General features: G+C 46.0%; 1 protein-coding gene across 8 annotated transcripts in view; it reads right to left on the reverse strand.

The window, feature by feature from the left end:
* Positions 1–12,658, reverse strand: part of nphp4 (nephronophthisis 4) — a 504,277-nt gene that overhangs the window by 177,819 nt on the left and 313,800 nt on the right. For all 8 annotated transcript variants that reach the window (XR_013578910.1, XM_078558224.1, XM_078558219.1 and 5 more), the window contains one exon: positions 7,147–7,285. Coding sequence is in view for 7 of the 8 variants with exons in the window: in XM_078558224.1 (XP_078414350.1) it covers positions 7,147–7,285 (139 nt within the window). In the remaining variant the exon portion in view is untranslated. The remainder of the gene's footprint in view (positions 1–7,146; positions 7,286–12,658) is intronic.

The following is a 12,658-nucleotide window of genomic DNA, read 5'->3' on the forward strand; positions in this document are numbered from 1 at the left end:
TGACGTCGGGAGGAACCCCCGATGTCATCCCGGTCAATTTAAATCTTCAGGAAGACGGGCGGGCAGCGAAATCAGCTGTCCACCCGCCGACCTGTCAATGGCCAATTAAGGCCATTGACAGGCTAATTAACCTTGTTAAAGACCCTGCCCATCCAAACTTAAGGCTGGCGGGCAGGCCAGGGGCCCCAGCGGGCTCCAGATTATTCATGAAACTTCATCCACTGGTGGGATGAAGTTTCATGTCCGTTTTTTAAAAATTTAATAAACTTTATGTGTTTCTTATTAACATGTCCCATCTCGTGTGACATTGTCACATGAGGGGAGCATGTTAATAATTTTAAAATTTCTCTATTTTTTGACTTTTCTTACCTGTCAGTAAACTCCCTGAGACAGCACTTTGCCTCAGGGAGCTGTGTGCTCTTTCGCGTGCATGACTGTTGGGGATTCCCTCCCCACCCCGCACAGGAAGCGCATAGCGCTTCCTGTTGGGCAGGCCGCTGGGCGGGCCTTAATTGGCCCACCCACTCAAAATGACAGCAGGCCCCGTTTCAGCTGCCCGCCCGCCGCCGAGCTGGTGGGGCCCGCTCGCCCACCAAGGGCAAAATTCTGCCCCATGTGTTTCTTAAAGCGATGGACGCAGAAACGCAGAATGTGTCCAAGGTGGCCGTTGCAGGGGGGCGGGGGGGATGGGAGTGTGGTGGTGGTTGGGAGCAGGCATACTATCTTTTTGTGACTGATCAGCAGTAGCATGAGAGGAGGCACTGGAGGCCTGATATAGGCCACTGTGGTTGGGATGTAGCGTGCGTGTGCAGAGTCCATGTGCAATTAGCCGCAATGAATGGATTTTTCTGTTCTTCAGGAGAAGAATGCTCACAATGCCTGTGAGCGTTTGCAGACTGGAGACAGCCAGGCCCAGCTGATGGTTTTGAGCCAATTCAAGCAGTTTTCGAGCTTGAAAGGCACCATGCGCCCAGGTCCACAGGTGTCGGTGAGGCTGGGATGGAATGGCCAGGTATTTGAGGTCCACAGTGACATCCGCTCTGTCTTCCCACCATCCAAAACACTGATGATTGTTTGAATCATTATTGTAGCAACATTGCTCATTCACAGACTGATAGAGTCAGAGGTGTGGGTCATAGACAAAGGTCCCTCGGCCCTTCAAAGATGCACGTGTCAAGCACCTTCCAAAGTCGCCTTATCCCATTTCCCACCACTATCCCCATGGCCTTGGGCATCGCAACTGCACATCCAAATACTTATTACATGTTAGGAGGGTTTCTGGCTCCACCACCCTTTCAGCCAGTGCATCCCACATTACTGTGTGCAAAAGTTCTTCATCACCCTCACCTGTCAACCTCATGACCCTTACCTTAAGTCAATGCCACCAGGTTGCTCATCCCTCCGCGAAGGGGAAAAGTTCATTTCTGTCCACCCTATCTATGCCCCTCATAATGTTATAAAGCTCAATAATGTCACCCCTCAACCTCCTCTGCTCCAGGGGAAATAACCCCAGTCTATGCTGTGTCTCCTCATAACTCCAACTCTCCAGCCCAGTATGCATCCAGTCAGCGACCTCTGCACTTTGTCCACTCCAATCACATCCCTCCCGTGAAGCACATATCACAACTGCACGCAGAACTATAGCTGTGGCCTAGGCAGCGTTTTCTGCACTTGCAACATGACCTCCCTGTCCCTATATTCTATTCCTTGGCTAATAAAGGCAAGTATGGTATTTACCTTCTCAAACGCCTTATGTACCTGTCCCGCCACCTTAACGGGCCTGTCCACATGCCCAGCAAAGTCCCTCTGATTCTCCTTACTTTCCATGGTCCTACCATTCCTCTTGTATTCCCGTACCTTGTTTCTCCTGCCCAAGTGCATCACCTCACACTTATCCACATAACATTCCATTTGGCATTCCTCAGGCCATCTGACCAGCCCGTCTGTATGCGCCTGTAATGTCTGGGTCTCCGCCTGACTATTTGCCACCCCACCAATATGCATCTCCATAGGTTCTGGAAGGTTGAGCGCATAATGAGCCAGGGGGAAAGGGATGAAGTGTGTCACTATGTGCACGCTAACTGATCCACTGTCCTTGTTATTGTTGTTGTTTTCAGTATCATCAGAGCCTGTCTGCCAGAAGCAATTCCAGATGCCCTCCCTCATACCTGAGGGCCCTCAACTTTCACCTACGTCACACCATTTCTGCGAGGCAGGCACCAGCGCAGAGACTAGCACCTCGGTGGGAATTGCAACATCGGCTAGTGGCCCGGGGCACAGTGAAGAGTGGAATTCACAATCACTGGCGGAACTGGCAGAGACAGAGAGTGCCGATGGCACCAGCAGTCAGAGGACCAGGCACATGCTCAGTCGGAGCATGATGATGTGCCTCTGGAGTCGTCCGTGACGCAGCAGCTGCAGGAAATGCAGCCGGGTGTGCGGGAGCATCTGGGAGTGTTGCATGAGACTATGCTTCGCTTGGTTTCCAAGCGGAGCATCAGTGATGCAATGAACCTCATGGCAGAGCGTCATGCTTCCTCCATGGAGAGAGTGGTGACTCTCGTCGAGAGGGGCTTCCAGGAGAACAAGTAGCTTCTCCTGGGGATACGCTCGGACCTGCAAGCCCTCACAGCACCAGTGGCCACAGCTGGTCAGTGCCAATGTGGGAGATGGTGTGGGCTTCAAGCATCCCAGCTCATTGCACATCCATCGACGGCAAGCAGGGAGGTCCGGGGCGACCTCACGTCAGCAGAGCAACTGTCTGTCATATTTGCGGGCTCCTCTCACGGCGCTCCGAATGAGGGCAACAGCTGCTCCGCCCTCTCCCAGTGGCCGCTTCATCGGGTGAGGCTGCAACGACTGGGGAGATGCCAGCTGCGGACCTGGAAGATCCCTCCCAGGCAAGGCCAGCACAGGCTTCAAGGGCCAGAGAATGGCCGCCAAGGTCATCGAGGCCAACAAGACAGCAGAGTCAGCAGGCTGTCTCAGATGCCACTCCGAGAGATGGGGCGGCACCAAGACGTAGCACCCATAAACGTAAGCATAAGGCACCTTAGGCACACCACGGGTTTCTCACTGGTGCTTTTCTGTTGGCCTGAGATTAGGGAATTATTATTTGTTTATGCTTGAAAAACATTTTGCTTTCATTTTGTTTGATCTTATGGAGAAAATTAAAACCAGATATGTTAACATGGCTGAGGGTGGCACCTTTGTGCTGCAACATACATGTCATGAGTATTTGAGTGGACATTGAGGTTTATGTCCAAAGCCCTTAGTTGCAGCTGATGAAGTGGTAGATGTAGCACTTAAGTGCCAACTATGGAAGCACCAGGCAAGGCTGGTCCTCCTGATCCATTTGTGTGCAGCTAGCTAAAGGTTTGTTGGATTAAAGTGGCCCGGGTGTTCCTGCCTCCTTGGTGTAGTCCCAGGTCAGCATTTAGCCCCTCATCATTCCCCTGTGCCTCTTCATCCTCAGAATTAGTGCTGGACTCATCGTGTGCAGCCGCATCCAGTGCGTCAACATCATCATCGTCCACTGCGTCCCCCCTTTCCAGCGCAAGATTGTGGAGAGTGCAGCACCGAGACACTATCTGGGGGGTACTGGAGTGCGCCCCGACAGGCATCGGAAGCGCATCTTGAGAAGACCGATGACTGTCTCCGTCACAGCCCTTGTGGAGGCGTGTCTCCTATCGTAGTGTTGCTCAACTTCAGTTCTTGGGTGGCGAAGAGACGTCATGAACCACCTTCTGAGGGGATAGCCCTTGTCACCCAGCAGCCATCCATCCAAGCCAAGCCGGAGCACTGCAGAGCTCCGACACCTGGGAGTGTCTGAGGATGTAGGCGTCGTGGGAGCTGCCTGGGTACCTGGCACAGACTTGCAGAATCAGCATCCTGTGATCACACACTATCTGCACGTTCATGGAGTGGAAGCCCTTCCTGCTGACGAAGGCACCGGGCTCACCTGCTGGTGCCTTAATGGCCACATGTGTGCAGTCGATTGCACCCTGGACATGGGGGAAGCCAGCAATGGCTACGAAGCCTCTGGCTCACTGTGTCTGGCTTGCCTGGTCCCAGCAGAAGTGGATGAAGGTCAATGCCCATCTGAACAGAGCATCTGTAACCTGCTTGACACAAGTGTGGACAGCTGATTGGGAGACACCGCGAAGGTCACCCACCGAGCCCTAGAAGGAGCCAGAGGCATAGAAGTTGAGGGCAACTATGACCTTCAGAGCCGCTGGCATGGGGTGTCCACCCACACAGTTAGGAGAGATCTCAGGGCCAATCATCTGACAGATATAGTTGACTGTCTCCCTTGACAGTCAGAGCCTCCTTCGGCACTGCACCTCAGTCATATTGAGGTAGCTGCTTCTCCGCCTGTATACCCTGGCAGCAGGATAGTGACGTCTTCTGTGGCAGCAGGATAGTGACGTCTTCTGTGGCCCCTTCCACCTTGGACTACCTCTTGGCCCTGCGACCCTTGTGCCTGTGCTTGTACTCCCAAAGATGGCTCCCCTGGAGGCTGAATGTGCACTCCTGGCCTCCTCCTTATTCTATCCCTCCCTTCCTCCTCAGAGGGGCTGCCTCCGGTGGACATATCAGAACCCATACCCAGGCTAAAGGGAGGCCTCCGAAAAGCTGCAGGCCTGATAAAGATTCCTGATTGAAGAGTGCTGACCTGAAGGTTCAAAATGCACAGAAAGCTGCTGGTATTCGTTCTGAACTGCTACAGGTCACACAGGCAAGTTTAAAAAACTTTCTGCAATAAATACTCACAGACCAGATTGACAACCCCACTGAGCCCACATATCCCGCCCGTGGGTGAGTTTTATTAAAAAGTCGCTTACCCGCCTGCCCGTTGTACTCGTGGGCTGAGCCAAAGATCACACGGGCGCCTGAAAATCGGCGTTGATTGCCAATTTAAGGGCCTTAACTAGCCTATTAATTAATAGTGTGCGCGTGTCAAACTTCATCATGCGCCCGCCCAGCAAAATATCGCGATGGCGCGTGGTGACGTCGGAACACTCGCCCGACATCACTGCGCGTCATTTTACATGTGGATATGCGGGGCCCACCCCCAACACGTCAAGCAGAAAATTCTGGCCCTGATGTCTGAGAATGATCAGTACAATAATAATGTTACGCCTGATGTCTGAGTGGTTTTACTATTGTAATGTTAATGCTTATTTCAACAGCACAGTGAGTGAGTTGAAAACAGAAAAAAAACACTTGATTAGCCCAGAGCAACAGAACTTTCACTGAATCTGCCAAGAGTTTAAGGAAGGACTATATTACTAATAGCTGCCTGCAAGATAGACAAATACATGTCTTATTTTCCCTTTTTACTGAAACCAGTTCCAGCCAAAGTGACTGACATATATACATATTCATGTTGCTGTTTGTATTTGCTGTAAAGCACTACAATAAAGTAATGATTTATGATCAATAGAGAGAAGAATTTTTCCTATGCCAGAACATTAAAAGCTGCATATTGGTTTCATATCAATGTAGTTATGCAATCTAAATGCCCCGATATTTATGGGGGGCAGGTTCGTAGCATGGTTTTGCGAGAAGGTTGGTGAAACCTAGAAATCCCAGGAATGGAAATTTAACAGCAGGACCTCTATTATTTTTTTTATCCCACTTTCCTCCCAGCAGCTGGACAGATTGGCAGGCTGGTTGACTGTTGAGAGGGAAAGCCAGGGGCAGACGCCACAACCAAGAATCCCCGGCAAGGGAGAAAGATCGAAGGCTGGTGCAGGGCTGCGGGATCAGAGTCGGGGGGAGGGATAGGTCAGGAGTTGGAAGATGGAAGGGAAGGTGGTTGGCAAATCGTGGCGCAGACAGCTTGAGATAAGGGTTGGCTGATCGGGACAGTGAGGAGAGGACACAATTGGCAGAAGGTTTGCTAAAGGGGCTGGGGAGAACATTCCCGCTCCCCTTGGCGGCCCCACAATGAGTGAGCTCTTGCCTGCTTGGTCTGGCTGCTCCTATTTCCATTTCGCTGCCAAGTTTCCCGAGCCACGTGAAACCCGGCCAGCAACCATCACACTTAAATCAGGCTCCCAATTGCACAGCCGGAGACCGATTTAAATATTTTAATGAAGCGTCCCACCAATCCAAGATGGGGCATTCATTGTCCATGCAATCTACTGCCATAAAAACAGCAGCAGATTGGGGGCCGGATGATGATTTAGAATTTTTAACCTCATCCACCCCAACATGGTCATTGTTTTAGCAGTTTTATACAACTTATTCATAGTTTCAGAATAAGTTCACAAAATCCACCCTCCATAACAGTAAATCATACAAATGAGCACATTTCCTGGTTCAGATGAGTTAACTGGTCTCATTGTAGTAAATGTACCGCCTCAGGAGAAAATGAATAAAAGAAAAATTTGCATTTATATAGCATCTTATCACATTCCCTGCACATCTCAAATCATTCTGAACCCATGAACCTGCTTTTGAAGTGCAATCACTTTTTTTCCCTTAAGCAATCAGCCAATTTGCACACAGCAAGGTCTTACAAACAACAAATGAATGAACAACAAGATAACATGTTTTTGATGGTGCTATAGCAGAGGAATGCAAATAAGTCAAAACACTGGGAAAACTTTTGTTTGAATAATGCCACTGGATCTCTTGTGCCCACATGAACAGGCAGATGATGCCACCACCGACAATGCAGCACTCGCTCAGTACTCAGCACGGAAGTGTCAGCCTAGGTTATAAATTCAAATCTATAATGGGATTTGAGCACACAAACTTTTCACTGGTATGCTCACTTCCAGATAGCTTTGGTTGAAATAATCAATTTATTTCGTAAAAGGATTTAATTTGAATAGATTTGACCCTCATTAAGGTTCTGCTCTACCATTAATTAGAACCTCTTTTAAAAAAAAGATTAAAATGTTGAATGCACTGCAGTTTCCTCTTCTAGTTTACTTCTAGTTAGTCAAAATACTTCTCATTTCCTCAAAGAGATTTGAATCCTTCTTTTGAAACAGTCCAATTAAATGAATTTCATGATTTGAAAACATCATTACATAAAATTCTGCTATGCACAAGAACTCAAACTCCTAATTATTGCGTTATTCAAAATGCATGCAAGGCCACTGCTTCTAAAGCAGCTTGCAAATAACTTACTCCACAAAGAATGTGCTTGTGATCCTAGTGTTCGGCTTGATTTCCTAGACACGCTGGATAGTTCGACAGTAGTGCCTGAGTGCCTATCTGTCCGGCTTGAGAAGCGGAAGGTTATAGTGCCTGATTCCACCCGCTTTACCTGAAAATAAAGAAATAACGTTCCGAAACTTTTCATTAAGAAAGAATTCCTACTTGGTTAAAACTGTTCGTGGGTTTATCAGTCAAGGGTGCGCTGAATCTTCCCAGGACAAAGGAGGCCTTCAAGAAACTTAAATGACACAAAAATATTCATGGTCACTGTTACATCTACAGCACATACAAATAATTAGGTCTGGTGGATTCTTATGTTAAAAAGATACAGGAATCTTATTAAAAAAGCTGAGGCAGCTTCTGTCATATTGCAGATTTATTTTGTAACAACATTCTATTTTGTGCTGATTTGGGGAACTGAACGTTTTAGCCTGGTACAGACAGGGATTGGCTTCTGAATGTGGGTTTCAGACACATTGTTGGGGTAGAGTTGAGAAGGCCCTACTTTTCACACAACCTTGTTAGGCTTGACCTGTAAGTGCAAGGTGACCTCCAACCATTCTCCCACCATCAGTTGGTACTTCAAGTACATCCAGGTACAGATATGCTTCCAGGTAACCTGCCAGTACTGAAACATATGAAAAGAAAGACTTGCAATTATATGGTGCCTTCCATCACCTCAGGATACCGCAAAGCACTTGATAGCCAAATAAGTACTTTAGAGTAATGAGGCTATCTCAGATAATCTGTTTTGGTGATGTTGGGTGAGTACTAAACCTTGGCCAAGACACCGGGGAGAACCGCTCCGCTTTTTTTGAAATGGCCCCAATCTTAAAAACATCATTATTTTAAAAGGGATTCCTTGATTTCTATGGATGGGTTGTAAGTGTCTCTCAAATAGCAGGGTACCAAGACGTTACACAGATGTAAGAAACACCAGTGTAATGCATTCTGTGGCGAAGGCAGCACAATCATGGCTTTCAGAGGGGAATGAGATAAGCATGCTAAAGGGAAAAAAATTCAGTTATATGGGGGAAAGGCAGAAGAGTGGGACAAGCTAAATGGCTCTTGCAGAGAGCTGGCATTGGCTCGATGGACCAAATGGACACCTTGAGTTATAACTATTCTATGATTCTATGCTGCAAACTCTTTAGAAAATGGACATGCTTGCAAGCTAAAAGCAGCTTGTGATATTACTGTGGTTGCTGAGCATGTGAAGTGTACCAAGGGCTTAAAAACTTTCTTGGAAGACGACAAATCTTCCAATTAAAGGTTGCAATTTTACTAAAAATAACTCCTGCAACTGAAGGCATTTCTTCAAAGAAAAGATGATAATCTTTTAATCTTGTTCACACTCAACAATAAAAGTTGACTGAAAGCAAGTCCTGATGCTGTAGTTTGTTACAGCACTGGGTCAGTGCTCAAATCCATCCCAGGCTAAGGCCCTTTCTAACTTTTTTCTCCAGCTTTCTCCCCTCTGCTCCTGATGACAGTAACATATGCTGGGATTCTTAGAATTTATAGTAAAGAAACAGGACCTTCAGTCCAACAGGTCCATACTGCTGTATGGTCCACCCAAGCCGTCCCCCACCTTAGTTATTTCCAGCCTATCGGCAAGTCCTTCTATTCCTTTCTCCTTTGTGTACTCATCCAGCTTCCTTTTAAATGCATCAATGCTATTCACTTCAACTGTTCCATGTAGAGACAAGTTCTACATCCTCACCACTCAGAAGCTTCTTCTGATCGAATTCCTTATTGGAATTATTAGTGCCTATCTTATATTAATGGCCCCTGGTTTTATCCTCTCTAAGTTTGTCTAGCTTATTAATTATCTCCCTTCTATCTAAAGAAAATGCATTCAAAAATGCAAAAAATAGCATAGATCCTGGTGAATGGAAATGATACAAAGAATAGTGTGATGAAGAGATATTAATGTCTATAATGTTATTGGAAATTATTTTTAAATTGGACTTGTAGTAGGGTCCATGTCTATGTGTGTGTCTGTGTTTGGCTTAATTGGATTAAACCAACTAGTCGGGGTACTTTGATGTATAGTAGTTTGAGATGTTAATTAGACAAACGTAAGGAGTAAAAGGTAAAGTGCAATTTGTATTTGTTGAATAAACCATTCAAAAGAATAGGTAAAATCTTGTACCTAGCTGGGAGACACCAAGCAATATGTTTATATTACTAATAAAATTGGTGGAATGAAAAGATTATTTCTAGGAGAGGTAATTTTTTTTTTAAATAATAATACAATGGAAAATTTACATTCAAAGGGGAAGCTAGGTATAAACTGAAAGGAGTTTGTGTGTATGAGTCAGAGGCATTTAACATCTAACCACCCTGTTATCCAAGAACTGTGTCTGCAAAGGAACAAAATTGCAAGGGACCTCATTTTGAATTCATACGGTCAAATGTGCTTTGCCTAGTGTCTGTTTAAAGTCTATGGGTTATTGTTGCCTTGGTGAAGATTTACCTGGGAGTGATTAATTTGGGGATTTGTTTCAAAGTTATAATGGCAGTAATTTGTAGACATGTATGTGTTTAACTTGTTGTTAAATTAATAAATGTTTAATTTAGTTTTATATAAAAGCCTCTTGAGGCTTGGGGGTTTTATTCCTGAATTCAGAGCTGCATCTCAAACATACCAATTGAAAATATAGGTTATGACAGTTGTTCAAGTTTCCCTCTGGAATTTAAACAACTCAGCCTTTACCAATTGCTGTGTCATAACAATAGCAAAGGCTGAAAAAACAGACAGTAGGGGAAACAAACTGGAGCATTAAAAGAAACTTGCAAGGGATATCAAAATCAACGCGAAAACTTCTATAATTACAGAGAAACAGGGCAGTCGGAAGCAATTGGGCAATTGAAAACTGCATGATAATAGTATTATTGTCCATGAAAATAAGGAAATGGCAGTCAAACTGAGTAATTACTTTGCATCAGTACTACCTTAGCAGAAGAGGGCAGCATGCCAGACATCACAAAGAAACTACTATTGTATCCGGGACTCAACAAAATTAACGTAAGCAAGAATGTGGGAGCTGGTGGATGCCGGTACAATCCACGGTGACCACATCCGCAGTAATTGTTGGCTGCTCGAAGAATTTCGGCTCAGAGTTGATGAGCTGCAGTCCGAGCTGCGGACACTGCGACACATCAGGGAGGGAGAGAGTTACCTGGACACTGTGTTTCGGGAGGCAGTTACACCCCTTAGATTAATTACATCAAATTTGGTCCATGGTCAGGGATAGGAGGGTATGATTGCGAGTGAGGCAGGTATAGGGATCCAGAATTGAGCTTTAGAGGAGCCTCAGCCAGTGCCCTTGTCCAATAGGTATGAGGTTGTTGCTCCCGGTGTGGACGAGGGCACTGCAGGGAGGATGAGCGAACTGACCAGAGCGCCGTGGTACAGAGCACCATTCAAGCAGTGGGGAGAAAAGAGAGATGCAGTAGTAATAGGGGATAGCATATTGAGGGTATAGTGTTCTCTGCAGCAAAGACAGAGAATCCCAAAGGCTGTGTTGCCTACCTGGTGCCAAGGTTATGGACATCTCTTCTGGGTTGGAGAGGAACTTGGTGTGGGAGGGGTAGGATCCAGTTGTCGTGGTCCACGTAGGTATCAACGACATAGGTAGGACTAGGAAAGAGGTTCTGCTGAGGGACTACGAGCAGCTCAGGGCTTAATTAAAAAGCAGAACCACAAAGTTAATAATCTCCAGATTTCTACCTGAGCCACGCGCAAATTGGCGTAGGGTAAATAATATTAGAGGGGTAAATGCGTGGCTCAAAGATTGGTATGGGAGAAATGGGTTCCGATTCAAAGGTCACTGGCACCAGTACTGGGGAAGGAGAGAACTGTTCCATTGGGACGGACTTCATTTGAACCATGCTGGGACCAGTGCCCTGGCGAATCGTACAACCAGGGTTGTGGATAGGGCTTTGAACAAATTTGTGGGGGGAGGGTTCAATTGAAGGGAAGTTTAGAAAATCAAAAATAATCGAGAGAGCAGAGGTGCAGGGTGGTGAAGAGGCGAACAATAATCAAAGTGTAACAAGAAGGGACAGAAAATATAAGCAGAAGAGTGCAGCAGAAATTAGAACCAGAATGAGAAATAACAGTAAAAAGTCAAAGCTTAAGGCTCTTTATCTGAATGCATGCAGCATTTGTAACAAGATAGATCAGTTGACGGCATAAATAGAAATCAATGGATATGACTTGATAGCTATTACAGAGCCGTGGTTGCAGAGTGACCAAGGCTGGGAACTCAATATTCAAGGGTATTCAATATTCTGGAAAAAGTAGGCAAAAAGGAAAAGGAGGTGGGATAGCTTTGTTAATAAAGGAAGGTATCAGTGCGGTGGTGAGTAGTGATATAGGTGCAACAGATCATGATGTGGAATCAGATGGGTAGAAAAAAGGAATGGCAAGAGGAAGAAGTCATGGGTGGGAGTCGTCTTTCGGCCCTGAAGAGTTGCCTCACTGTAGGACAAAGTATGAATTGGGAAATAATGGAGGCGGTGTAAGAAGGGCGCTACAACTGTCATGGGTGAGTTTAATCAGCATGTTGACTGGACAAATCAGACTAGCGGGGCAACATGGAAGACGAGTTTGTAGAGTGCATCAGGGATTGTTTCTTAGAGCAATTTAGATCTAGTAATGTGTAATGAGGTAGGATTAACAAGAGATCTCATAGTTAAGGATCCTCTAGGGGATAATGATCACAACATGGTAGAATTCCAAATTCAGTTTGAGGGTGAGCAACTCAGATCAACCCAGTGTCCTCAACTTAAACAAGGGAAATTACAGAGGTATGAAGAAAGAGTTGGCTAAAGTGGGCTGGGAAAATAGACTAAGGGAAGTTTTTTCTTTTTACTCAGTCATGGGATGTGGGCGTTGCTGGCTAGGCCAGCATTTATTGCCCATCTTTAATTGCCCTTGTTCATTTAAGAGTCAACCACATTGATGTGGATCTGGAGTCATATGTAGGCCAGACTAGGTAAGGATAGCAGAGTTCTTTCCCCAAAGGATATTAATGAACCAGATGGGTTTTTACAACAATTGGCAATGGTTTCATGGTCATCATTAGACTTTTAAGTCCAGGTTCGTATTGAATTCAAATTCCATCATCTGCCATAGTGAGATTTGAACCCAGGTCCCCAGAGCATTACCCTGGGTCCCTGGATCACTAGTCCAGCAACAATACCATTACGCCACCGCCTCCCCATACGTCAGTGGATGAGCAGTGGCAGACATTTAAGCAGATATTTCATATCGCTCAGCAAAAATTTATCCCGGTCAAAAGGAAGGACTCCATGAGAAGGATGAACCACCCGTGGTTAACAAAGATGGTCAAGGAGAGTATCCAATCAAAAACTAAGGCATACAAAGCAGCGAAAACTTGTGGTAGGTCAGAGGATTGGGAATTTTTTAGGGACAGCAGCGGATGACTAAAAGGCTAATAAAGAGGGAGAA

This window comes from Cetorhinus maximus, chromosome 15, assembly GCF_964194155.1.
Source record: "Cetorhinus maximus chromosome 15, sCetMax3.hap1.1, whole genome shotgun sequence".
NCBI lineage: Eukaryota > Metazoa > Chordata > Chondrichthyes > Lamniformes > Cetorhinidae > Cetorhinus > Cetorhinus maximus.